Source organism: Zootoca vivipara, chromosome 9, assembly GCF_965207765.1.
Source record: "Zootoca vivipara chromosome 9, rZooViv2.hap1.1, whole genome shotgun sequence".
NCBI classification, from domain to species: Eukaryota; Metazoa; Chordata; class Lepidosauria; order Squamata; family Lacertidae; genus Zootoca; species Zootoca vivipara.
In genome coordinates, this window is record NC_142592.1 from 71,679,560 (window position 1) to 71,704,995 (window position 25,436).

General features: G+C 45.2%; 2 protein-coding genes across 2 annotated transcripts; both read right to left on the reverse strand.

The window, feature by feature from the left end:
* Positions 1-543: 543 nt before the first annotated feature.
* On the reverse strand, positions 544-6,936 carry LOC118085738 (lysozyme C, milk isozyme-like). Its single transcript, XM_035116701.3, has 4 exons — positions 6,760-6,936; positions 6,184-6,345; positions 3,264-3,342; positions 544-1,406 (listed from the first exon to the last, which is right to left on the reverse strand). Exons 1-4 carry the CDS (start codon positions 6,893-6,895, stop codon positions 1,340-1,342), a joined length of 444 nt encoding a protein of 147 aa, XP_034972592.2. The 5' UTR covers positions 6,896-6,936; the 3' UTR covers positions 544-1,339.
* Positions 6,937-11,895: 4,959 nt separating this feature from the next.
* LOC118085749 (lysozyme C, milk isozyme-like) lies at positions 11,896-21,684 on the reverse strand. The gene is made up of 4 exons (XM_035116711.2): positions 21,474-21,684; positions 17,370-17,531; positions 14,810-14,888; positions 11,896-12,205 (listed from the first exon to the last, which is right to left on the reverse strand). The coding sequence occupies exons 1-4, from the start codon at positions 21,607-21,609 to the stop codon at positions 12,139-12,141; spliced, it is 444 nt and encodes a 147-aa protein (XP_034972602.1). The 5' UTR covers positions 21,610-21,684; the 3' UTR covers positions 11,896-12,138.
* Between the last annotated feature and the right edge of the window lie 3,752 nt (positions 21,685-25,436).

The window sequence follows — 25,436 nt, forward strand, 5'->3', positions numbered from 1 at the left end:
GCCTGACTGCCCTGGCTGCCATTTAGTTTCCAGGCCCAATTCAGAGCGCTGATTTTAACCTATAAAGCCTTAAATGGCACCTAACACCAGAGAAAATGGCCATTTTTAAAGCTCAAGCACAGAGACATGGGGTCAGAAGGGCCCTGGGTCGTTCTCTGTCCAAGCACAGCAGTTCTGCTCCTAGCCAGACTACTCTTTTGCTGCAGTACGTGGGCATTTATGACTGCAGTGGGAAATTTATGGTCTCACCCATCATGCACCTGATCCCCATTGGCTAACCCTGCTTAAACCCAGCAGTGCCCCTTAACCTAAGAGGAGAGATGTGTGTTGGTTGATCTAGCTATCTTGTGGTACCACATCTGTCATTTGAGTTTCCCCCTCACCTGACAGCTTCAGGAAGGCAGTTGCATCTGATGCAGGGAGAAAGGGCACAGCCTCTTCCTCAGCACTGCAGACCTGGTCCTTTGAAGGGATAATAGACTCTGAAGAAGTGTGCATGCACAAGAAAGCTCATACCAATGACAAACTCAGTTGGTCTCTAAGGTGCTACTGGAAGGAGTTTTTTTATTTTGTTTAGGAAAACTTCATAATAGGATGTACCAGAAGTAATAAGCAGGAGAAAGTTAGTCAGGAAACAATGGGAATATTATAGGATGTGTTCCAATTTTAAATTGACTGCAAACTTGGGGCCCATTTTCCAATCTCTCTGACATTTGTAAGTCACCCCAGAAATCTGTCACTAGTTGTCTGTGTAAGGTCTTGAGTTTAGACAAGAGCTGGGAGCTGAGTGGTGGGAGAGATGGCAGGAAGCATGAAGGTAGACTGCGAGAGACTATGGAGTTTATGGTGTGTATGTGTGTGGCAGTGCATCGCTGCTGTCACAGCAAGATCACATGTGGGAGAAGGGATCTTTTCTGGTGTGTGTGTGTGTGCCCATACAGCTCCTTGCCAGGGGTGCAAGGGACCTAGGAACGCTTCTGCACTTCCCTGCAAATTATGATGGGACGATGATGATGCTTAACTTAATTCTGTTCTTTCTATTCACCCATCAAACAAGAAAAGAGTTTTGTTTATGTTCAATTTATTGGAAATTTTCAAGCAGAGAGGCTTGCAATCCAGAGCAAGATGACTGACCAGCCCAGACACACTTAAAAAAAAACAATCACTTCCCCTCATTCATATAGAAAGAGGGCCATTTCCCTCCCCCATGGGGTGTGGCACAATATGCAAATGCTAGTGCAGGAAGCAGCAACTGGATTTTGATTATATGGCAGTAGGTAGACGTTTCATCAAAGGGGATCTCGAGAGAAATGCTGGAATTCATTCAGGACCATGGAACTCAGAGTCTGCAACCTCTTGTCCACTTTGAGAGATTTTTTCCTTTGCAATGTTTCTTCCAAGCATACCTAAAAGTCAGAATGAGAGCAAAAAATGAAGCGAGGGAAGCCACATGACTTCCAAGCAACTACAAGGGAGATGGATCTTCTTTAAAAGCTCCACCACATTTCCAAGTGAGGCATTTGTGTCGGCTACAGAGTATTTCTTCCTGTTCATTGTCTCTGCTGATGATTATTTTTGGTGGTCAACGGGAAATCTACCTATTAACAGCCCATGATGCCCTGCTAGCAAAATGTTGCTTCCCATCCTCCATGGAACTTTACTGCTCAGTCATGGACAGAGCTGCTGAGCTTCTCAATGGCCTCATTCCTTGAGTCAGAATGACTGGATCTGTCTGTATCCATCACCCACGTGCCGGTTCCTGACTAGAGGCTTCCAGATTTCACGGTCTTGCCCACGTAACCATTTGGCAACCACTATGGGACTTTTCAGGGTTTCGCTTTGGTTTTTTTTAAGAAGTGTGAATTTGTTTTATGTTATGTGTGCTGATCAACGCACAGTCTTTGCAGTAAGGCTCTGTTCTGATGGCATGAGTATAACAATGGCCGGTAAATTCTTATCTGCTGCAGCCTTCACCCGCCTTCACAGCCATTGTAACATACCGCTTGTGTTATGTACTGAGCTGAATCATAGAACAATAGGATCCAGAATCAGCAGTCTGATTGGTCCGCAGGAGCCACCCAATCCAAATTCCAGGTGGAAGTGAATCCGCAACCTGATTGGCCTGCAGGAGCAGCCAATCAGGCGGCTGGCAGAAGTGAATCCGCAACCTGATTGGCCTGCAGGAGCAGCCAATCAGGCTGCTGGCAGAAGTCAATCCACAAACTGATTGGTCCACAGGTGTAGCCCTGAAGTAGCCAATCACGCAAAGCCCATTGTGTAAATAATGTATATAAGCAGATGGTTTTGGGGAAAGGGCATTCTCCTCTTCTTCTCCTTGATGACTACGAGCGGAATAAAGAGCATGAAATTCACTCTTGACTCCGAGTATATTTCAGCTTGTTATCTTCCTTCTGTTCTGCTGTTGGATTCTTCTTTGTCTAGCTCCTTCCCTTTGACCGTACTGCCTTGGGTGACCCTGCTGGGAGTACGGGACTCCCAACAGCTTCGCTCACAAGGGTCATGCAAGCCCACGAGGGAGAATCCCATTCAGAGGCACATTGTGCCTAGCAATGGAGGTGGAACAGAGTCACTGTGGCTGCTAAGCATGGTTAGCTTTCTGTGAAAGACCTCCAAGCAAACTTGGGAATGAACCATCTGCCCCAGGATTTCGCTCCAGCCCATGACAGAACTTAGACTGTCTCCTCCTTTCCTGCATTCCAATTTATTTATTACTACATTTATACCCCACCTTTTCTCCAAGGAGCTCAAGGTGGCATACATGGTTAGACAAACACTGTGGGGCAGGCTGGGTTGGGAGACAGTGGCTGACTCAATGTCAACCTTTGAACTTCCTGGCTGAATCAGGATTTGATCTCTGGTCTCCCAGTTCCTCTCTTACACATTGGCTCAGTTGCCAAATCATTTCCTTAAATCCCCACCAAGACAGCTACTAACAGCTCTTAGTAGCCACCAGCCACCCAGGTGTTTGCTGAGTGGCTGGCTTTGTGATGTGGGTGGGGCTGTGGTCATTTCCTAGCTTCCAGCACGATGCTGCCAGTTACTCAGAGGAAGGGGGGAAATGCAGCACAGGGTCCCAGAGCAGTGGGGGCACTACTGGCTGTACATTGAAGGAAGCATCATCTTTAGCCCTTGACAGTGCCTATTGAGGAAGGTCAAGTGGAACCATCTTTCTCTACACAGTTATGTGAACTGACAACTTGGCTGGTATTGAATGTTCCAAGCACTGAGATATAAGCACTTACCATGCATTCATCCCTTGGGGGTCACGGACAATCCTCTTGGCACAGTTAATATCATTTGTGATGTCATCATTTAAGAACGCTGGCAAAGATTTGTCAGAAAGCAAATGAGGTTACTGGGGATTCCTAAAATGCAAATCCCAGAATACAGACATCCCCAAGGTTGCAGGGGCTGCCTCTGGACTGTGGAATGCCTTTTCCTAGAGGTCCAGCCAACACTAAGCTTGAATACTTTTGGGGAGCACTTAAAGCGTTTCCCCCTTGAGCTGGCATTCAAACATTATAGCACCAAGCAGGGGATCCCTTCTAGTCAGCTGCATTCTAGCCAGAGAAAGAAATCAGTTCTTTATAAATGGCCCATTTCATCCTCCATCCAGACAAGCAAGGTTACAGTTCCAGGACACATTGCACCCAGGTAAAAGCAGGAGGATACAGAGCAGAGGCAGTGGGACAGAGCATGGCCTAGTGAGAGGTCATGGCCTAGGGCAGGGGTCAGCAAACATTTTCAGCAGGGGGCCGGTCCACTGTCCCTCAGACCTTGTGGGGGGCTGGACTATATTTCTGGGGAAAAAATATGAACAAATTCCTATGCCCCCCACAAATAACCCAGAGATGCATTTTAAATAAAAGGACACATTCTACTCATGTAAAAACATGCTGATTCCCGGACCATCCGTGGGCCGGATTTAGAAGGTGATTGGGCTGCATCCGGCCCCCGGGCCTTAGTTTGGGGACCCCTGGCCTAGGGCAATGTTTCCGAGTTTGTGGGTTGCGACCTGCAAGTGGGCAGCCAAATCAGTTGAAGTGGTTCAGTTGCTTGAGTGCTTTCTCCCCCTGTTGAAATACTTTGGTAAGGAGTGTTAGGACCTTTGTTCACACAGCTGCCTGTCTCCAGATTACTTGAAATGAAAGGTTGGGAAAGAAAGGAAGGAGCTGTGGGGTTATCCCTGTGTGCTCAGGCTGCTGCTGCTGCTGCCTGCCAGCAAGCAGTGAGAGCCTTGTTTGTATGGTAAGTAAGGCTAAATGGAATGGAGGGGGTGGGGAGAAGCAGCAGGGATGCCCCGGCACATTCAGGATTCTGCTATCCCCCAACCACCAGCAGGTGCCTCTTTTGCCTTGTGCTGGGGACGTTTTCTTTAAAAAGGGATGGAAAAGTAAAGGAGAGGGAGAGGTCTCCTTGCAGGGTCAGGGGAATGTTGCTGCCCACTAGGTGGTGCTGTTGGCAGATGGTTCTTGAGCCTTATGAAGATGCTTTTTAGAATTGGGATGTTAGTGCTCAAGTATGGAAATGTGTGTGTGACTGTGAGAGAGACAAAATAAAAAAATTCCTTCAGTAGCACCTTAAAGACCAACTAAGTTTATATTTTGGTATGAGCTTTCGTGTGCATGCACACTTCTTCAGATGTGAGAGAGACGTGCAAGTTGTGTGAGGAAGGTGGGAGAGATGTATTTGTAGTGTGTGTGTGAGTGTGTGTGTGTGTGTGTGATGGAGGGAGGGAGGGACAGATTTACATGTTGTTTCATGCAAGTGAGAAAAAGGGGTTACATGTATGTGTGCTCAGAAGGGAAGATACGTACAGTACTTGAGCAGAGAGGGAGAGCAGTCTGTGTCTCTGAGGGGCTGAGGTGTGGCGTGGGAGAGCCAGGGGGGCCATTGCCCCAGCACACATTTTTGAGGGTGTGCAATCAGGAATCCCCACCAGCCCTGGCAGCTGAGGCACAGTGGCAGACAGGTTGGTCTGGTGGGCAGGTGGGTGGAGGCAGCAGTCAAAGAGCCTGTTGGAGACAGGCTCCATCACCCCTCTGCGGGGGCTCTGCAGACCACCTCCTGGTGCCCACCCCAACCACCCAGTCCACCAGGTGAAGGGGGTGGCAACCCACACTACGCTAATGGTGAGGGGGGAGGAATGCACACATGCGCATGTGGTGCATGAGAGAGAGAGAGAGAGAGAGAGATCTGAGTGTTTGTATATCTGTGCGGTATAAGGTGGAGCGAGAGACACAAAACTTGCATGTATGTCTGTGGTCTGTATGTGCGAGGGCATGTGTGTGCTCTGTGTGTATGCAATAGTGTCGTCTGGCTACCTTGTGTAGATTTTCCTGGTACAAGGAGTGCTCCCTGGTGTTATTGGACAACAGCAGTACCAGTGTGTACGTTTGCATGTAAAAACAACTTTAAGTGACACAGTCAGGAGAAACAGGGCACAGCTGGCTTCCCATGGTAAACATGGAAGTTTGGGGGGAGGGAAGCAGCAATGACTGTACTGTACTCTCTACAATTTCCCCTATGCTCACCCCAATGGCTTTAACTTAAACAAATAAATGGAAATTACTATGTGAAACATTTTGAATTTCATTATGTAGTTCCAATTTTTATTATTAACTGTGTCATTAAAAGTTAACCACAAACTCAACAAAGAAGGGGGCACAGGAAGAGAGAAGTGTGGGAGAGACATTTTAAATTTATTAAGATATTAGTACCAGCATTTCTGGAAGTCCAAAATTCATTTGACAATAAATCTGTAGTCACCATGTCTTTTAAGTTTGGATTTGTGGGTCACCATACCAAAAACATTGGGGACCACTGACTAAGGACAGTCCTGAGAGCTGGACAGATACACCTGGGCACCCCCAGGTTGTGGATTTCTTTTCTTTTTTCTTTTAATCCAGCAGTTATTTTGTGTGAAATTCTCCTGAATGACAGCTTTGTATGCATTTTTCTGTAATCTAATGCACTTTTGTATGTAATTTTTGTAAATATATCTATTTATAGGCATACTGTGCCCAATGCAGTTCAAAGAATGTGCTGTGTGTTTGTCTGTGTATTATTTCAGAAAAGTGCAAATTAGGTAGATTCACCTTCAAATGTGAACTGAATTAAAGAAGTGGAAGCTAGCATTCCCTATAGTATCAAGTTGCTTACCATAGCAGGAGATGCTACACCCATTGGCTGTTGGGCGATGTCCATTGTCGCACCACCAGCGGCTGCTTATCTGAAAGATTCCATACTCACGATTGCCGCTGGAGGTTTGTGGCCCCACGAGTCTGGTGTTAAATGAGCTTTGATGATAAGCGGCACAGATCCCTGGAACAAAGTGAACAAGAAAAGGGTTACAATTTGGGTACACGCTGGGTGTGCAATCTCTTTTTTTTTGTCAAAGTTGCAGCATTTTGAAACAGAATAATTAAAAAACATTCTTACAATGTTCACGGTAAAAGCTGTCTGTAACGTCTAAACCCCCCCCCCAAATGGTCCTAAATAGAAATTTTTTCATAATCTCACATTAGTAAGGAGGATAAATTTGGTTTGGTTTGGCCCTTTAGATGTGCAGTGAGGTGAATCTTTTTATGTCTGCTTCTTGATCTTTCAAAGATTAATGAGAGTTCGGACATTCTGATGGGCAGCAGGGTTTGTGTGAACCATTTCCTGAAAAGCAGTCCCCATTTATACTTTGCCTCAAAACACCAGAAATAGCAAAGAAAGGAGGAGCGAACTCACAGTTGGCCAGGCTGACGCCACGATATCCATCCATCCCAGCCCGTTTCAATCGCGCAGCCAGTTCACATCTCCCAAACACTTTGGCTTCATTCCCTGCAAGGAGGAGGCAGAAGAGGGTGAGGGCCAGAACCTTCATCTCTGCGATTCTCTGGAGAGAGATGCTTGGATTCCCTGGGGTCCCCAGTGGCTTTTGTAGACTAAAAATTTGGGCAGAGTCCAGATGGTAAGCAGAACACTGATGGGGGGTGGAATAAATATTGACAGTAACCCCGCTCCCTGCAAAAAAAAAAACAAAAAACAGACACATGGTGCAATTCTGTTTTGATATATGATTAGGAAATATCTCCATATTTATTTATCATTTTAAATGGAAGAGATTAAAGCAGGCAGCATATATGCGCTTAAAGACATAGCATCTGTGTAATAGTAAATAATTACCTAATAGGGAAAAAGGCAGACTCCTGGGACAGAGGGACATTGTCCTGCTGTAAGGGCTGAGGAGCCCAGACTCACTGGAACAAACTCTGGGGTTGGGGCAAATGTCGAGAATGCTTTAAAATGCTTTAAAATAGTTTTTAATCTGGGCCGTTTTAGTTTTAGTTTGTTTGTTTGTTTGTTTTGTTTTCCTCTGTTGGGGGTGGGATAAACATTTAGTTGGGGCTGGGGATTAGTTTAATTTTAGTATAGCTGTAAATTGTTGTTGTTTTTTAAAAATTAGTTTCTACTGTTTTATTGGTTTATTGTATAGGTCCCTCTACTTATAGGTGGATGGAGGACTGTTGAAACCTTGTGGGAAGCCAAATATCTTTTACAGGAGAGTTGTCACAAAGGACCCTGCAGGGCAGAAGAACATGAGAAGAGCCATCTGGATTTGAGTAATTCTCTTGTGCAAAATCCTTCAGATCCACATCTCATACCATCATTTTTGACTTCCTGGGCTTTCTCTTCACCATCTGCAGCTCAATGGCTTGTCTCCAAATTCACAAATTGACTCCTGATTCCTCTCTTCTCCCTGGACAATGGTGGACGTTGATCTTTAAAATTTCAGTGGTGCCTGGTGCAAGGACAAAACTCAGCACCCCTACCCCACACCTCATGTGGGAAAACATTGCCCTAAACCCATCTCTGCCCCAGGAACCACCAAATCTGTTCTGAGAGTCATTCCAATCTTTAGAGCAGATTTTGAGGTTGCCTGGGGGAGTCTTCAGTGGAGAGGAGGGAAATGTCCTATACAAAGCAACATAAAAAGATTCCTTCCAGTAGCACCTTAGAGACCAACTAAGTTTGTCATTGGTACAGTATGAGCTTTCATGTGTCTCTAAGGTGCTACTGGAAGGAATTTTTTAATTTTGTTTCGACTACGGCAGACCAACACGGCTACCTACCTGTAACTCTACCAAGCAGTAATCTCTTGCCTGAACATGACAGCAGCCTTGGAAACAACCAAATCATTCCAGCAACAAACTTTTCTATGCCATTGATCATACTCTCTATATCCATTTTTCCAAAGGAAGGGCAGGTATAATCCTCTCTTTTCCCTGAATGCTCCTTGATCACCAACCTGCTGCTTTCTGAACTGGTCTGAATGTGTGTGTTGTGCTGTTTGTATTTTACTTGTAGTGCTGAATCAACACTTTGTTTTGATATTGTTGGCAATGGCAGGCATTGGCATAAAATTGTGTGCATTCTTGTGAATCTATGTGTCTGTGGGAGAGAGATGGGGGCTCAGAAAAGGGACACTCCAAAGTGAGGATATGGCCAACTATCACCCAGTCTCAAATCTTCCATTCTTGGGCAAGATGATTGAGCGGGTGGTTACTGAACAACTCCAGGCATGCCTGGAGGATGTGGACCATTTGAATCCCTTCCCATCAGGATTGAGGCCTCATCATGGGACTCAATCTGCCTTGGTCGAGCTGCTTGATGATCTCTGGCAAGCTAGGGACAAAATTAAAAGCTGTGTCCTAGTTCTGCTGGATCTCTCAGCAGCCTTTGATACCATTGACCATGACATCCTTCTGGAATGTCTAGAGGAGTTGGGAGCTGGGGGCACTGTTATACGGTGGTTCCGCTCCTTCCTCCTGGGCCATGTCCAGAAAGTGGTGTTGGGGGATGAGTGTTCAGACCCCTGGGCTCTCACTTGTGGGGTGCCTCAGGGTTCTGTTCTCTCCCCCATGCTTTTTAACATCTATATGAAGCCGCTGGGAGAGATCATCAGGGGGTTTGGGCTGGGTGTTCATCAGTATGCGGATAATAATAATAATAATAATAATAATAATAATAATAATAATAATTTATTATTTATACCCCGCCCATCTGGCCGGGTTCCCCCAGCCACTCTGGGCGGCTTCCAAAAAAACAGAAATTCTAAAATACAGAAATCCATCAAACATTAAAAGCTTCCCTAAACAGGGCTGCCTTGAGATGCCTTCTAAAGGTCTGGAAATTGTTCTCTTTGACCTCTAGTGGGAGGGCATTCCACAGGGTGGGTGCCACTACCGAGAAGGCCCTCTGCCTGGTTCCCTGTAACTTGGCTTCTCGTAATGAGGGAACCGCCAGAAGGCCCTCGGAGCTAGACCTCAGTGTCCGGGCAGAACGATGGGGGTGGAGACGCTCCTTCAGGATGATACCCAGCTCTACCTCTCTTTTAAATCAGAATCCCCTTTTAAACTTTACTCACAATCAGGCAGAGCACAGTGTGATCCCTGAAGGCAGGCTTTAGGCTTAAAGTTACAAACTTATACTAACAGGTTTACCCCATAAGGGAGATGACCTGGGGGACTGTTTGACTGGCAGCCAGCAGTTCAGGATGATACCCAGCTCTACCTCTCTTTTAAATCAGAACCAGTGAAGGCGGTGAAGGTCCTGTGTGAGTGTCTGGAAGCGGATGGAGGGTGGATGGCGGTTAACAGATTGAGGTTGAATCCTGACAAGACAGAAGTGCTGTTTTGGGGGGACAGGGGACGGGCTGGTGTGGAGGACTCTCTGGTCCTGAATGGGGTAACTGTGCCCCTGAAGGACCAGGCGCACAGCCTGGGAGTCATTTTGTCCATGGAGGTGCAGGTTAATTCTGTATCCAGGGCAGCTGTCTACCAGCTCCATCTGGTATGCAGGCTGAGACCCTCCCTGCCCACAGCTGTCTCGCCCAGTAGACCTGAAGGAGCGTCTCCACCCCCAACGTTCAGCCCAGACACTGAGGTCCAGCTCCGAGGGCCTTCTGGCAGTTCCCTCCCTGTGAGAAGTGAGGTTACAGGGAACCAGGCAGAGGGTCTTCTCAGTAGTGATGCCCGCCATGTGGAACGTCCTCCCATCAGATTGTGGGAATGTTCAGGGTTGCAGGAGAGGATATATTGTTTATTAATATCCTTCCTAACTTGCACTGGCAAGTTCCTTTACTTAGCAGAGTTTACATTCCCCTTCTCACGCACAGCAGAAAGCTGGTTGCAGGCTTGTTAGAACCTCAGATTGAATTGTATGTTCTTGGTCAGATCCCCTTTTAAACTTTACTCACAATCAGGCAGAGCACAGTGTGATCCCTGAAGGCAGGCTTTAGGCTTAAAGTTACAAACTTATACTAACAGGTTTACCCCATAAGGGAGATGACCTGGGGGACTGTTTGACTGGCAGCCAGCAGTCCAGGAAGTTTGCAGAAGAAGATCAAAGAGAGAGAGAGAGAGGTGGCTGCGTGACTTGTCCTTTCACCAGGTCCGGGAAGGTCACGCCCACCCACTAGTCACATGCAAGGAAGGATGCTCCAGGCCAGGAGGAACAGGATGTTTCGACTGGCTGGAGTAACATCCCCTTGCATGTCCACTCTAGCAAAACAAGGAATATTGTATTTGACTGCTCGTAGTGGATTACAACCCACACAGATGTCAAGGAAATAAACAACTATCTAACTTTTAGAAGACATCTGAAGGCAGCTCTGTTTAGGGAAGTTTTTAATGTTTGATGTTTTATTGTGTTTTTAATATTCTGTTGGGAGCTGCACAGAGTGGGCAGGGTATAAATAATAAGTTGTTGTCATCATCTCTGTTCCAAGACAGTTCACTCTGCTCTATCAAGAAATTCCTCATCTTTCCCATTAGCTCAAAGTGTGGGTAGGTGGGCCTCAAGTTGCTGTACCTCCTCTTCCAGCAAGACAACCAGCTTGTGCTTGCTGGAGGAGTAATTTTGCATGTTCACAGGCAGGAGGACAAACATGGAATGAGCGTAGCCAAGGCCTTAAAAGCTCAACAAAAATCCTGGCTATGCCCATGAAATATGGCACAGATATTCCTTATCATTCATGTCTCTTGGTCCAATGTACACTGTGAAGTAGCACTCCGGGTCTCCCTCTCAAACTCCTGGATTTGAGCTCCCAGAGACTGCAAACAGCTAAAGAGAACTGTGCTGAAACGGAACAAACAGCAATGGGGTTTTCTATGGAATGCTATTTGTTCTGATTTAGAACTAAAGAACAGGTTTCCGAGGGGAAAGCAGCAGGCCCAAGGCAAAACCTATGTCTAGAAAGCACAAGCAGAAAACTTCCGGACCTGTGCATTCCAGGCACGGGTTAGGTGAAAGTGTTGACAGGCTCTGTATCTACACAGGTTGTACCTCCTAGAGACTAGCATGGTTATAAAAGTAATCAGCAATTCATCAGCTTGCCCATGCTGGTTATTGGACACTATTACACAGGTATTGTGGTGCAGCCCAACTTACCTCTCAATTTCCTGGCAACCTAGCAGTTCGAAAGCAAGCCAGCGCAAGTAAATAAATAGGTACTGCTGTGGTGGGAAGGTAAATGGTGTTAACATGTGCTCTGGCTTCAGCCACGGTGTTCAGTTGCACCAGAAGCGGTTTAGTCCTTCTGGCCACATGAGCTGGAAAGCTGTCTGGGGACAAACACCAGCTCCCTCAGCCTGAAAGCAAGATGAGCGCTGCAACCCCATAGCCACCTTTGACTGGACTTAACCATCCTGGGGTCCTTTACCTTTTTTTACCTTACCTCTCAATTATGTAACAACAACAACAACAACAATAATAATTCTTCTTCCTTAATAACCAATAAGTACTCAGTGGAATCAGGGAACAGAGCAATGTTTGATTGCTTCTTGCTTCTTGTCCCTCCCATTCACCCATCAAACAGGAAAAGAGTTTTAACTGGACTCAATTTATTGAAGTTCTTAAAGCAGAGAAGCCCAGAATGCCAAGCAAGACCTCCAGACACATTTTTTAAAAATGCATTCTCTCCTTCCTGTAGAAAGAGAGCTATTCTACTGCACCATAGGAGTTACAGTATGTAAATGCTTGTATAGAAACAAGCAGCTGGATTTTGATTGTAGAGATCACTTTCACTAAAGGGGAAATGCTGGATCTCATACAGGACTATGGAGCTCAAAGGCTGCAGCCAATTGTCCACTCAGAGAGATCCTTTCCTTTGCAATGGTTCTTCCAAGCAACCCTGAAAGAAAAAAAATGAAAGCAAAAAATGAGGATGGTGGGGAGTAATGCGACAGCTCTTTGGACTACTATGGGTGAAATGGATTGCTTTTAAAACCTCCGAAAGCTTCCCAGTGAGGCATCAGCTTCTCATTCCCTCTTCCTGTTAACTGTGACCTTGACTGGGCCAGACTAACCATAGAATCACATCATGTTTTGCCCCCTGGCCCCCCTCCTGCTCCCCTGCCATCTATTAAAAACCCATCCCTGATTTCTTTTCTTTTCTTTTAACAACACAGGGACTTGTGCAATTTACAAGGCACACCATGGCCTCTCCAAGAAATAAATCATTCCCAAGTTCATGTTACATACATTAAAGTTGCCAAATGCCTATAACTGTCCTTGTATTTTTGTAAGTTTTACAAGATGCATGTGTAACAAGGTTCTGCCAGTGGTGTAAAATGATTGTCATTTTTTCTTTTCCTTGCATAATCTGCATTTTAAGGACAATTTTCTTTCTATTGCTAAAATCCAAACCGGTCTGTACTGTACTGTTAAGTTTAGGCTACCCAGATTTCCCCCCTGTCAGGTGATGATTTGTCCGGCTACAATTAGCAAATGCAAAATTAAGTCCTTAAACTTGATAAGCTTATTATATACCCTGTAAACATAGAAAGCAAAAAAACATTCTGGAGTAAATTCAAGATTATCACTTGTAATGCTAATCAGTTCCCTTTGGACATTAGACCAGAACCTTCATATTGAGGTGCATTTCCATCAGAAGAATGATCAGTGTTGGTGGTCAATGTAGAGTCTACCTATCCACACCCCAGAATGGCCTGATGGAACCTCATTTGTCATGGAACTTTAAGCATTCTAAAGACCAGCTTTCTCAAAGCAGGTGCCCGCTGTATATTTTGGACTACAACTCCCATCATCCATGTCTGTTGGCTGCACTGGCTGAAGGTGATGGAAATTAGAGTTCAAACTATTGGGAAGGTGCCAAGCTGGGAAAAGCTGCTCAAGATCCTTGTTTTTGTATCCCTTCTCCTAGTTTTCTCATAAACCACTTTTTAACCCCCCAGGACGAAGAACAAATGGAAAAGCTGCAGTACATGAACGTAATAAGAGCCTGGCTGGGTCAGGTGGAAAGACTATCTATTGCAGCTCCTGAACCGCTTGCTGTGCTGTGCGATGCTATGCCTTGTAGTGGCCTTGAACATAAGAACATGTTCCCCAACAATTTGCCAGGTATCAGACTCTCACACTGGCTCAGGACTGCAATACCCCAAGGACCACCTCTCTCAATATGAACTGACCAGAACCTTGTGATGATCATCTGAGGCCCTTCTAGATGTAATAATAATAATCTGCTTATTTACAGCTACTGTTTCTGGGTATGAGGAAGCAAGGGGAAATCTTTAAAATAGTTTCAGTTTCCCAAAGTCATCTGCCCCAGGGTTTCCCCCCAATCAGCAACCAAACTCATACTGCCTCATCCTTTCCTACATTACAATCTATTTATTATTATACCTATATTCCACATTTCCTTCAAGGCACTCGGGGGGCCTATGTGGTTCTCCTCTCTCTTTCTTATCTTTACAAGAAGCTTGTGAGGCAGATGAGGCTGAGAGACCAAGTATCAGCCTGTGAGCTTGCAGTGGCATAGCATGGGAGGGCACAGGGGCAGTTGCTGTGGGTGCAAAATTGTTAAAGGTAAAGATAAAGGGGACCCCTGACCATTAGGTCCAGTCATGACCGACTCTGGAGTTGCGGCGCTCATCTCGTGTTATTGGCCGAGGGAGCCGGCGTACAGCTTCCAGGTCATGTGGCCAGCATGACAAAGCTGCTTCTGGTGAACCAGAGCAGCACATGGAAACAATGTTTATACCTATTTACCTACTTGCACTTTGACAAGCTTTCGAACTGCTAGGTTGGCAGGAGCTGGGACCGAGCAACGGGAGCTCACCCCGTCGCGGGGATTCGAACCGCTGACCTTCTGATCGACAAGCCCTAGGCTCTGTGGTTTAACCCACAGCGCCACCCACGTCACTTGTTAGGGGTGGAAAATTTTAACACCCAGTGCTGCCTCAATACAGCTGTGCCCTTCTGTTGCTGGGCTCTCTTGAAAATGGTTTCTCCATGTGAACCAGGAAGGGACCTCTCCAGACAACAGAAAAACTCTTCTAATCCCTGCAACTGCAATCTCCTGCATGACACCAACACTGTTAGGCAGTGTGCATGTGTACTTCAAGCATTTCCCTTCCTCCCACTGACCCCTCTGCACGGCCCGGGTGCTGGCAACCCGTGCTATGCCACTGTAAGCCAGGATTTGAACTTAGGCCTGTCAGGTCCATCACTTTTAACCACTGCTGTACAGTTGTTAGACTGTTCCCTTAAACTCACACCTGGATACTTACAGCTCCCAATAGGCAACAGCCACCAAAAGCCACTGCTGTACGTTTAAGGAAGCACCTTGGAGGCATCACCAGTGTCTAGTGAGGAAGAATCTTTAGCTGCTAGCTGCAACAAAGCCTGGTGAAAGACACATCCCTATGCAGTCACAACGATCGAAATCTCAGCTGCTATTGAGTCTTGGCAGCAGTGAGAAGTTAGCAAGACTCACCAGGCATCCATCCCTTGGGGGTCACGAACGACTGTCTTAGCACACTCAATGTCATCTGTGATGTTGTCATCTGTGAAAGCTGTTGAAAAAAATAGCAGAAAGAAAAGGAGGGTATTTGGTTTTCTAAAGAGCTTCTTTCCAACCCCATAAAGCAAATCCTGCCTTTGCACTCAGGAAGGATACATTGGGTTGCCTCAGAATCGTGGAAGTGCTTTCCCCTTCAAACTCAAAGCCAGAATACTTTGGGGGAGCATTTAGAGCATTTCCCCTTTGAACTGGCCTTCAGATATTAGGGCAGAGATGGAGAGTATGTTTCAGCCTGAGGGCCACAATTCCTCTTGGGAAGTCTTATGGGGGCCACATGCTAGTGCAGAGGCAAAAGTGGGTGGGTTAATGGATAAGACTCTTAATGCAGCCAGCTGCAGTAGCCACAGAACAGCCAGAGTTTTCAACCCCCATCTTGTCTCTTTATCCTCCAGGCAGGCAAGCAAGGAGGTCTCATCACAGCTCAAGCGCCCATTCAGGTGAAGCACTTGAGCGGGACACAGAACAGGGCCGTGAGAGAGGGCATGGGCAAGGGAAAGTCATGAGAGGTGGACAGATATGTCTGGAAGGCCACATTTGCCCTGTGTGGGGGTTATGTGTTTGTGTGTTAATTATAGTGACTACAAGTTCAAGAGAAATGTTTTCCCTCTCCCCTCATCATGTGTGCCCTGTGCCCTTGCCAAATCTGCTTCAGAGTGTCAGGGGGACACACCCCCACCCCCACCCTTATAACAGATTGAGGAGTCGTGCTGGGAGAGGAGAGGGGCATGATCTTCCAGTGTGGAAACAGAAATCCTTGGTTTATGGAACATTTATTTAGTGCTGTGTTGGATTCCACCCTTTGCTGGCTACTCAGTAACAGCTGTAGGAATCATAATAGCGCTACTTATTCACACAATTAATTCACCTTACTCAAACCATTCCGGCTGTCATCATGGATGGGTGAAGGCCTGAAAATGCATTTTCTTACACTAGAATCATGGAGGGCTAAAGAGTGTGTCTGGGAATAGGTAGTGGGGGGTTTTTTGGGACTGCCTCCCCTTCCATCCTTGACTGAAGTTTGGAGAAAGGGGAGCAGAAGAAGCCGATGTGTTGATGATGGTTTCCAATAAGAACTGGATCTGGGGGCGAAGAGGAAGCAATTCTTCAGAGCTATTCAACAGAGAGGGACAGGTAATGGTTTTTATTTGCTTCTCCTGCAAGACACAGTTGTTGGCAAGGAACAGGGCGTGAACTTCAGTTTGTTCTTCACCCTATTATCTTATTTGCACTTCCTGAAATAATATGCCATCTTAAAGACAGATATCTTTCAAAAGAGAACAACATAGAAAGATGCATTACATTAGTTACAGTTGCATACAAATGTATGTATATTAGGAGAAATGCAACCAAAAATGCAAATGAATGTGCTACTCTTAAAAAAAACAAAACAATTTTAGGCAGAAATATGGAGAACTGAACTTTAGACAGGGAAAATGAGAAACTGCCTTACTGGAAGGCCACTTCTAAATGGCCATTGCTGTAGTGGTGGAGTTGCAAGGGTGAGGCAAGGGACACAGGAGTAGGATGTATGAGCAACAGATCAGACCTCTCTATAGGGCACCACAGACACCAGGAATAAGCAAGACAATAGCCATGCATTAGTTACTATCACTGTATGGCGGGGTGGAAGTGGGTATGATAGCATCTCATGCCATTCAGTACAAGTGTGGAAGTCAGAACTTGTTCAGTGAGAGGATTTAATATTAACAACAACAACAACAACAACAACAACAACATTTATACCCCCCCCACCATCTGGCATACATCACTCTGGTGAGACTGTGGGCAGGGGGGATCTCAGCCTGCGTACCAGATGGAGCTGGTAGACAGCTGCCCTGGACACAGAACTGACCTGTGCCTCCATGGACAGTTGGGAGTCCAAAATGTCTCCCAGGCTGCGCACCTGGTCCTTCAGGGGCAGAGTTACCCCATTCAGGACCAGGGAGCCCCACACACCTGCCCACCCCCTTTGGCTGATTAAACAATCTAGAGCCTTTTAAACAATAATAATATTATAATATTAACAATAATAGTATTAACAATAATAATGACAGGAATGGACAGATTTGTCCTCCGTTGTTGCTTCTGTGAACCAGTGACAAGGCAGGTCTCCCAAGCATGCTGGCCTCACCTTCTGGACTGCAGGGAGCCTGGTCCCTCCGAGATGGCTGGTGGGTCAGGGCAACAAGAGAGAAGCCCGAGGTTGTTGAGGTGGGCAAAGCAAGGCTAGGCCTGTCCCTGGTCTTCGCTTATTAGAACAGAGACACAAGTTGGAATGTCTTGGGGGTGGGTGGCAATAGGAATGTAGTGATAAGGTGGGGAATGAGGTTTCTAAGTGAGGGTGTGGATTGCAGTGGGAGAATGGGAACTGAAGGGAGACAAACGGGTTGCTCCCTTCAAAAACACAACCCATTCTCTTTGGGAAATCGCAGAGACCTTTTGTTAGCCTTCTGTATGACACCAAGTTGCTTACCACTGCAGGAGATTCTGCATCCATTGGCTGTTTCGCCCTGTTGATTGTCACACCAATAGCGGCTGTTTATTTGAAAAACCCCATAGTCCTGACTGCCATCTGTGTTTGGTGGCCCCACAGCACTACTTTCGTATTTGCTTTCATGGTAAGCTGTGCAGATCCCTGGAACAAAGTGAGAAGGGAAAGGGCAGAGGAGAGAGGAAACAACTTGAAAGCATTCTCTCAGTTAACTGTAGCAAATGTGTGTGACTTGAAAACAAAACAGCACTGAAAAGAAACATTTAGAGGTTATGCATTGGATTCAGGCAAAGCCTGAACAGAACTTGACTAATCTGGGCTTTCGCCAAGAATGAGTGGAGGCAGCCCTGGACTGCTGCAGATATGGGGCTATTGGCTGGGGCATCAAGCAGGGAGAGGGAGAGGCAGGGAACTCTAACACAGGGGTCTGCAAACTTTTTCAGCAGGGGGCTGGTCCACTGTCCCTCAGACCTTTGGGGGGGGGCGGACTATATATATATATATTTTGGGGGGGATGAAAAAATTCCTATGCCCCACAAATAACCTAGAGATGCATTTTAAATAAAAGGACACATTCTACTCATGTAAAAACACGTTGATTCCTGGACCGTCTGGGCCGGATTGAGAAGGCGATTGGGCCACATCCAGCCCCTGGGCCTTAGGTTGCCTACCCATGCCCTAGCACTTGTAAACCAGCACCCAGGAGAAATGAATCCTCCGTTTATCAGCTGATGAGCAAAGGATTTGATGCTGCTGTGCTCTGGAGTATTGTGCTTTGCAAAGCAGCCCCCCCCCCCGACTGAATCCTCAATGAAGTTGGAAGCAGAGAGGAGACATAGCTCTTAGAATCACAGAATGATAGAAGTGTAGAGTTGGAAGAATCATCTAGTCCAACCCCCTGCAGTGCTAAAGTATCCATGGCCATCCAACCTCTGCTTAAAAACTCCCTATAAACTCCCTTCATGGATCAATGCCTTGTCGTGGCGAAGGGGCTTGAATAACTCAGAGAAGCTATGAGCTATGCCATGCAGGGCCACCCAAGATGGACAGGTCATAGTGGAGAGTTTTGACTAAACGTGATCCACCTGGAGAAGGAACTGGCAAGCCACTCCAGTATCCCTGCCAAGAAAACTCCATGGACAAAGACAACAGGCATATAAAAGTTATGACGCTGGAAGATGAGCCCCTCAGGTCGGAAGGCGTCCAACATGCTACTGAGGAAGAGCGGAGGACAAGTACAAGTAGATTCAGAGCTGATGAAGCGGCTGGGCCAAAGCCGAAAGGACGCTCAGTTGCGGATATGCCTGGAAGCGAAAGGAAAGTCCGATGCTGTAAAGAAAAATATTGCATAGGAACCTGGAATGTAAAATTTTTAAAAGATGATGCTGTTAAGGTGCTACACCCAATATGCCAGCAAGTTTGGAAAACTCAGCAATGGCCAGAGGATTGGAGAAGATCAGTCTACATCCCAATTCCAAAGAAGGGCAGTGCCAAAGAATGCTCCAACTACCGCACAATTGTGCTCATTTCACACGCTAGCAAGGTTATGCTTAAAATTCTACAAGGCAGGCTTAGGCAGTATGTGGACTGAGAACTCCCAGAAGTGCAAGCTGGATGTCGAAAGGGCAGAGGAACCAGAGACCAAATAGCAAACATGTGCTGGATTATGGAGAAAGCTAGAGAGTTCCAGAAAAACGTCTACTTCTGCTTCATTGACTATGCAAAAGCCTTTGACTGTGTCGACCACAGCAAACTATGGCAAGTTCTTAAAGAAATGGGAGTGCCTGATCACCTCATCTGTCTCCTGAGAAATCTCTATGTGGGACAAGAAGCTACAGTTAGAACTGGATATGGAACAACTGATTGGTTCAAAATTGGGAAAGGAGTACGACAAGGTTGTATATTGTCTCCCTGCTTATTTAACTTATATGCAGAATTCATCATGCGAAAGGCTGGACTAGATGAATCCCAAGCAGGAATTAAGATTGCCGGAAGAAATATCAACAACCTCAGATATGCAGATGACACAACCTTGATGGCAGAAAGTGAGGAGGAATTAAAGAACCTATTAATGAGGGTGAAAGAGGAGAGCGCAAAATATGGTCTGAAGCTCAACATCAAAAAAACCAAGATCATGGCCACTGGTCCCACCACCGCCTGGCAAATAGAAGGTGAAGAAATGGAAGCAGTGAGAGATTTTACTTTCTTGGGCTCCTTGATCACTGCAGATGGTGACAGCAGTCACGAAATTAAAAGACGCCTGCTTCTTGGGAGAAAAGCAATGACAAACCTAGACAGCATCTTAAAAAGCAGAGACATCACCTTGCCGACAAAGGTCCGTATAGTTAAAGCTATGGTTTTCCCAGTAGTGATGTATGGAAGTGAGAGCTGGACCATAAAGAAGGCTGATCGCCAAAGAATTGATGCTTTTGAATTATGGTGCTGGAGGAGACTCTTGAGAGTCCCATGGACTGCTAGAAGATCAAACCTATCCATTCTTAAGGAAATCAGCCCTGAGTGCTCCCTGGAAGGACAGATCGTGAAGTTGAGGCTCCAATACTTTGGCCACCTCATGAGAAGAGAAGAATCCTTGGAAAAGACCCTGATGTTGGGAAAGATTGAGGGCACTAGGAGAAGGGGACGACAGAGGACCAGATGGTTGGACAGTGTTCTCGAAGCTACGAACATGAGTTTGACCAAACTGCGGGAGGCAGTGCAAGACAGGAGTGCCTGGCGTGCTATGGTCCATGGGGTCACGAAGAGTCGGACACGACTAAACGACTAAACAACAACAAACAACATAAAGGAGAGTCCTCTACCTTCTGAGGGAGACTGTTCTACTGTCAAACAGCTCTTACCATCAGTACTAGTTACAGGTAGGTAGCCATATTGGTCTGATGCAGTCAAAACAAAATAAAAATAAAAAAATCCTTCCAGTAGCACCTTAGAGACCAACTATGTTTGGCATAGGTATGAGCTGGTATTTGAAGAAGTGTGCATGCACACGAAAGCTCATACCTATGGCAAACTTAGTTGGTCTCTAAGGTGCTACTGGAAGCTCTTACCATCAGGAATCACTTCTCCTTTCTTGTAACTTGAATCCATTGGTTTGGGTTCTACTCTCTGGAGCAGGAGTGAACAAGCTTGCTCCATCTTCCATGGGACAGCCCTTTAGATATTTGAAGACAGCTATCATATCTTCTCTCAGTCTCCACTTATCCAGGCCAAACATACCCAACTCCCACAACCATTCCTCATAAAGCTTGGTTTCCAGATCCTTGGTGATCTTGCTCGTGAATATCCAACTTGTGAATATCCTTCTTAAATTGTGGTGCCCAGAGCTGGACACAGTGGAGCATACTAGTTGGGTAAGAGAGCTGGAGGGGTGGATCACATCTGGCAATCAATGTTCCCCTTTGCTTTCAGATAGTACATGGGTTGTTGTTTGTTGTTGTTTAGTCGTTTAGTCGAGTCCGACTCTTCATGACCCCATGGACCAGAGCACGCCAGGCACTCCTGTCTTCCACTGGCTCCCGCAGTTTGATCAGACTCATGTTGGTGGCTTCGAGAACACTGTCCAACCATCTTGTCCTCTGTCGTCCCCTTCTCCTAGTGGTTCCCTCGCTACGAGAAGCCAAGTTACAGGGAACCAGGCAGAGGGCCTTCTCGGTGGTGGCACCCACCCTGTGGAATGCCCTCCCACCAGAGGTCAAAGAGAACAACAATTACCAGACCTTTAGAAGGCATCTCAAGGCAGCCCTGTTTAGGAAAGCTTTTAATGTTTGATTTCTGTATTTTAATGTTTTGTTGGAAGCCGCCCAGAGTGGCTGGGGGAACCTGGCCAGATGGGCGGGGTATAAATAAATTATTATTATTATTAACAATCCAGGGGTCCTTTACTTCTTTTTTTATTGGCATTATTTTCTGCACTCCCACCCCACTAGTATGTTTAATTAGGGTTTCAAAAACTCCAGTTAAACTTTAGCCTCAAACTGAAAATGATTCTGGGCTGAATCCTGGTTGGGCAGGATTTGTCCCCAAACACCTAAAATGGCCAAGATTGAGGGAAAGGAAGAGCAAACTCACAGTCGGCCAGGCTGATGCCGTGGTATTGATCCAGTCCATGCTGTTTCAGAAGTGCAGCCAGTTCACATTTCTCAAACACTTTGCCTTCCTTCACTGAAATGAGGAGGCAGAAGAGCGTGAGGACCAAAACCTTCATCTCTGCAGCTCCCTGGCGTGATGTTTGAGTTCTCTTGGATTCCTAGTGGCTTTTATAGTCCAGAGTTCCTGGAGTGTCCAAATGGTAAACAGGATGGTGATTGTGATATGTGCATGTGTGGCAATAGCAAAAAATGTTGCAGTTCTGAGTTGAGCTGTAAAGTAAGAAGCATGTATCAAAGCACACAAAACAAAGCCTCAACATTTACTCATCATGGAATAAAATTAAAATAGGCAGGAAAACTGAACACAGAATCACAAGTTTTGGATGTGCCTTAATCAACAAATCATTTAATCATCCATTGCCACATATTACATGAGAGATGATACAATCTCATATCTATATTCCCAGAGGCTGGAATCCCAGAATACTCCAACTATAATTTTGCCTCCCAGCAACTACAGTTTAAGGGTTGAACTGTTGTGGCTCCAGAGGTGATATATACAACCAACCAGCTTGGTTGGTTTCACACAAGGTTAGATTACTTATCTTAGAACATTTGAGTAATTCTTTTAAAAATAAATACATTACCAGGAAACCCCCCCAATTGTCTCTATTTTCCAGTGACATCCCTGATTTAGAGAAGTTGTCCTGGTTTCTGATTTGATCCCAGAATGTCCCACTTTTCCTTAGGATGTCCCTATTTTCATCAGAGAAATGTTGGAGGGTATGGAGTTATCTGACCCCCCAAGCCATCTGAAGGCAATCCTGTACAGGGAAGTTTCTTACGTTTAATGTTTTATTGTGTTTTAATATATGTTGGAAGCTGCCCAGAGTGGCTGGGGCAACCCAGAAAGATGTGTGGGATATAAATAGGAAAATTATCATTATGGAATGGGACATTCCTATTTTCATTAGATAAATGTTGGAGGTATGCATTACAAAACCCAGCATCTGAATAGGGTTCTCTTGCAGCAGGGCCTTTTCTCTGTTGATTTTGTAGCTGGGCAATTTCTCATTTTCTGCACATATCTTATTGCTGTCTCCCAGGATACTTGGAGGTAAGGTCCAACAGCATCTATCCCTCTCCTCTGCCACCCAAACAGCCTGAGCTGCACATTTAGGGGATTTGGGGTTCAGGGGCTTGCACAAGGGAGTCTGGGGGTGGAAATTATTGTGAGGCAACCAATAGACAGAGAAAAAAGAGAAGCTTTCTGGAGACAAAAAAGGGACCAGTATAGAACTTTAATATCACAGCCATGAACAATGTGTATATCTGAAGAAGTGTGCATGCACACGAAAGCTTATACCCAGAACAAACTTAGTTGGTCTCTAAGATGCTACTGGACAAAAAAATTGAATATATAATTCAGCCATGAACAATGTTATTCTTGGCCAGCTGCCCTCTGCTTTTAGAGCTCTGCTCTGTTATTCTATTGCGGTGGCTCTCAAAGGGTGTGGTGGGAAACAAGGGCATGGTGGCAGACGATGGCAACTGGGGTGGGAAGATTCAAGGACAATCAATATTATATTTGGGGAAGGATTCGTGTTCTCATGTAGCTGCATAGTTTTATATTTTCTGGATGTCCCATTATCATATTATAAAGTAGTTGTGTTCCAAGTTATAAATCAAGCACTGCTAGTTGTTTCCCTCCCCTGTCTCATGTAATTCTTATCAATAAAAAATTCAGTGTAGTGCAAGCAAATTTCTATTCTGAAAGTGTGCCCAAGAGAAATAAAGTTTGAGATCCACTATTCAGTGATTGAAGGAGACTAGGAGTAGAAGGATTTGTCCATTTTGGTTTCCTCAGTTTCACAGTTTTCCAATCTCAAATTCAGTTCATGACATTTCTGCAGCAATTTGCAATAATAATAATAATAATAATAATAATAAATTCCTAATGAAAATTCATCAGTATTTTAGTGTGATTTTCTCAAAAAAACACATTTCTGTATTCACTTTGAAGTTGTTGTTGTTGTTGTTGTTTAGTCGTTTAGTCGTGTCCGACTCTTCGTGACCCCATGGACCATAGCACGCCAGGCACTCCTGTCTTGCACTGCCTCCCGCAGTTTGGTCAAACTCATGTTCATAGCTTCGAGAACACTGTCCAACCATCTCGTCCTCTGTACTTTGAAATTATGTACACATTTTTGAAAGCATTTTCCTCTAATAGAAGGCATTTTTGTATGTTATTTTCACTAATACATTAATCTTTATGCACACTTTCTTTAATATATGCATTTTTGCAAACCTTGGTTGGAGAAGTGCAACACAACATTCAGGTAAGGGCAGATTTCAAAGGGTACCTGTGTTTCAATTTGTGTACTGTGTCATAAGGTGTGAATAGATTTGTCTTTAAAATGCTAATGAAATTGAATACCTCCCCCCATTCCTACTGGAGACCGGTAACATCAACCCTCCAAGTTTCCCTATTTTCCAGGGATGTCCAAGTTTTACAGAAGTTGTCCCAGTTTCTGATTTGATCCTAGAATGTCCCGCTTTTCCTTAGGGTGCCCCTATTTTATCAGAGAAATGTTGGAGGGTATGGAGTTACCCAACCCTTGAGCCATCTGAATAGTATAGGGACTTTAAAAAAATGTTTAATGTTTTATTATGTTTTTATATGTCTTGGAAGCTGCCCAAAGTGGCAACCCAGTCAGTTGGGTGGGGTATAAATAGTAAAATTCTTATTCTTATTCTTATTCTTGAATAGGACATCTCTATTTTCATCAGAGAAATGCTGAAGGGTGTGTAACATTTCCCCAAAGAAAGCTGAAGGCATTTCAAAAGAGGGATCATTTCTTGTAACATGCAACACTCCCTTACATCCAGTTTCACCAGCTTGTTCAGGTGTTTTTTGGGTTTTTTTCCATTGTTGCAAAACCTGAATGAACAGTCTATTTCCAATGTGCCACTTTTGCATGTGTTCATTCCTAAGTCCTTTCTTCTCTGTTGCCTTATTTGCCTTAAAAAATTCCACAAACCTTCATATTTAAACATATCTCTGAACATATTGACCTAAAATAAAAAAATACCTTCAGTAGCACCTTAAAGACCAACTAAGTTTTTATTTTGGTATGAGCTTTCGTGTGCATGCACACTTCTTCAGAATATTGACCTATTTATTGATTATACATCCTGCTGGGGGTTTTTTTGCACAAAGTTTGTGAGCAAAGTAGACAACATTAACTAGTCACTGAGCATTCATTCTGAATATTTTTGGGGGAGCTTATTTGAGGTTGCATCAAACAATTGCTGACCTCCATTTTCCAGTGCATTTCTCTACCACTTTCTGTATTGCAAAAAGTCTGGGGTTTTGGTGGGGGGGGGCAGGGGGAGAAGAGGAAATATAATTTTGCAAAATAATGCCCAATCAACTTTTGCCAAATCAACAATTGCAAAACCTGAATATGTTGGTATATGATTGAATTCCAACTGAAAGGAGTGAAAATATGAAAGTGTTCCTAACCCAGGTCTGAATCCAACGTCTGTTGTGCTTCCTGGCTGTTCCTTCAACAGTCCCTTTCTAGACTACTTTTATAGCAAAACTATGCATTTTATTCTGCAGTGCACAATTGAAAATGCCTTCTTGAGTGGAGAGCTGCATTGCAACATTTGGAGAAGGGTGAAATCGGAAGGATCTGCACATTAGCCCAGGAGCTGCAGGCTGGGTCAGAGCAAGTCAGGTCAGTTCATACGGGAAATTGCAAACAACTTCTCTATCTGTCCTGAACTGAACAGAGGAGACTCCGGGGGATGTTTCTCGGATGAAGGGTCACATTCCCTTCTGAGGGCCAAACGCAAGTGGTGGGCGAGGCCAGAAGCAAAAGCAGGAGAACAGTGACTATACCTTTTGCATTTGTACAGATTAGTTTCTACACACACT

Coding starts and splice junctions, on each gene's coding strand:
- LOC118085738 (XM_035116701.3), bottom strand. CDS start 6,895: ATGAAGGTTCTGGCCCTCACCCTCTTCTGCCTCCTCCTTGCAGGGAAT. Junction 6,346..6,759: donor TGGCGTCAGCCTGGCCAACT/GTGAGTTCGCTC, acceptor ACTTTGTTCCAG/GGATCTGTGCCGCTTATCAT. Junction 3,343..6,183: donor GTGTAGCATCTCCTGCTATG/GTAAGCAACTTG, acceptor AATCTTTGCCAG/CGTTCTTAAATGATGACATC.
- LOC118085749 (XM_035116711.2), bottom strand. CDS start 21,609: ATGAAGGTTTTGGTCCTCACGCTCTTCTGCCTCCTCATTTCAGTGAAG. Junction 17,532..21,473: donor CGGCATCAGCCTGGCCGACT/GTGAGTTTGCTC, acceptor ACTTTGTTCCAG/GGATCTGCACAGCTTACCAT. Junction 12,206..14,809: donor CCCCAAGGGATGGATGCCTG/GTGAGTCTTGCT, acceptor TTTTTCTTTCAG/GGTTGCTTGGAAGAACCATT.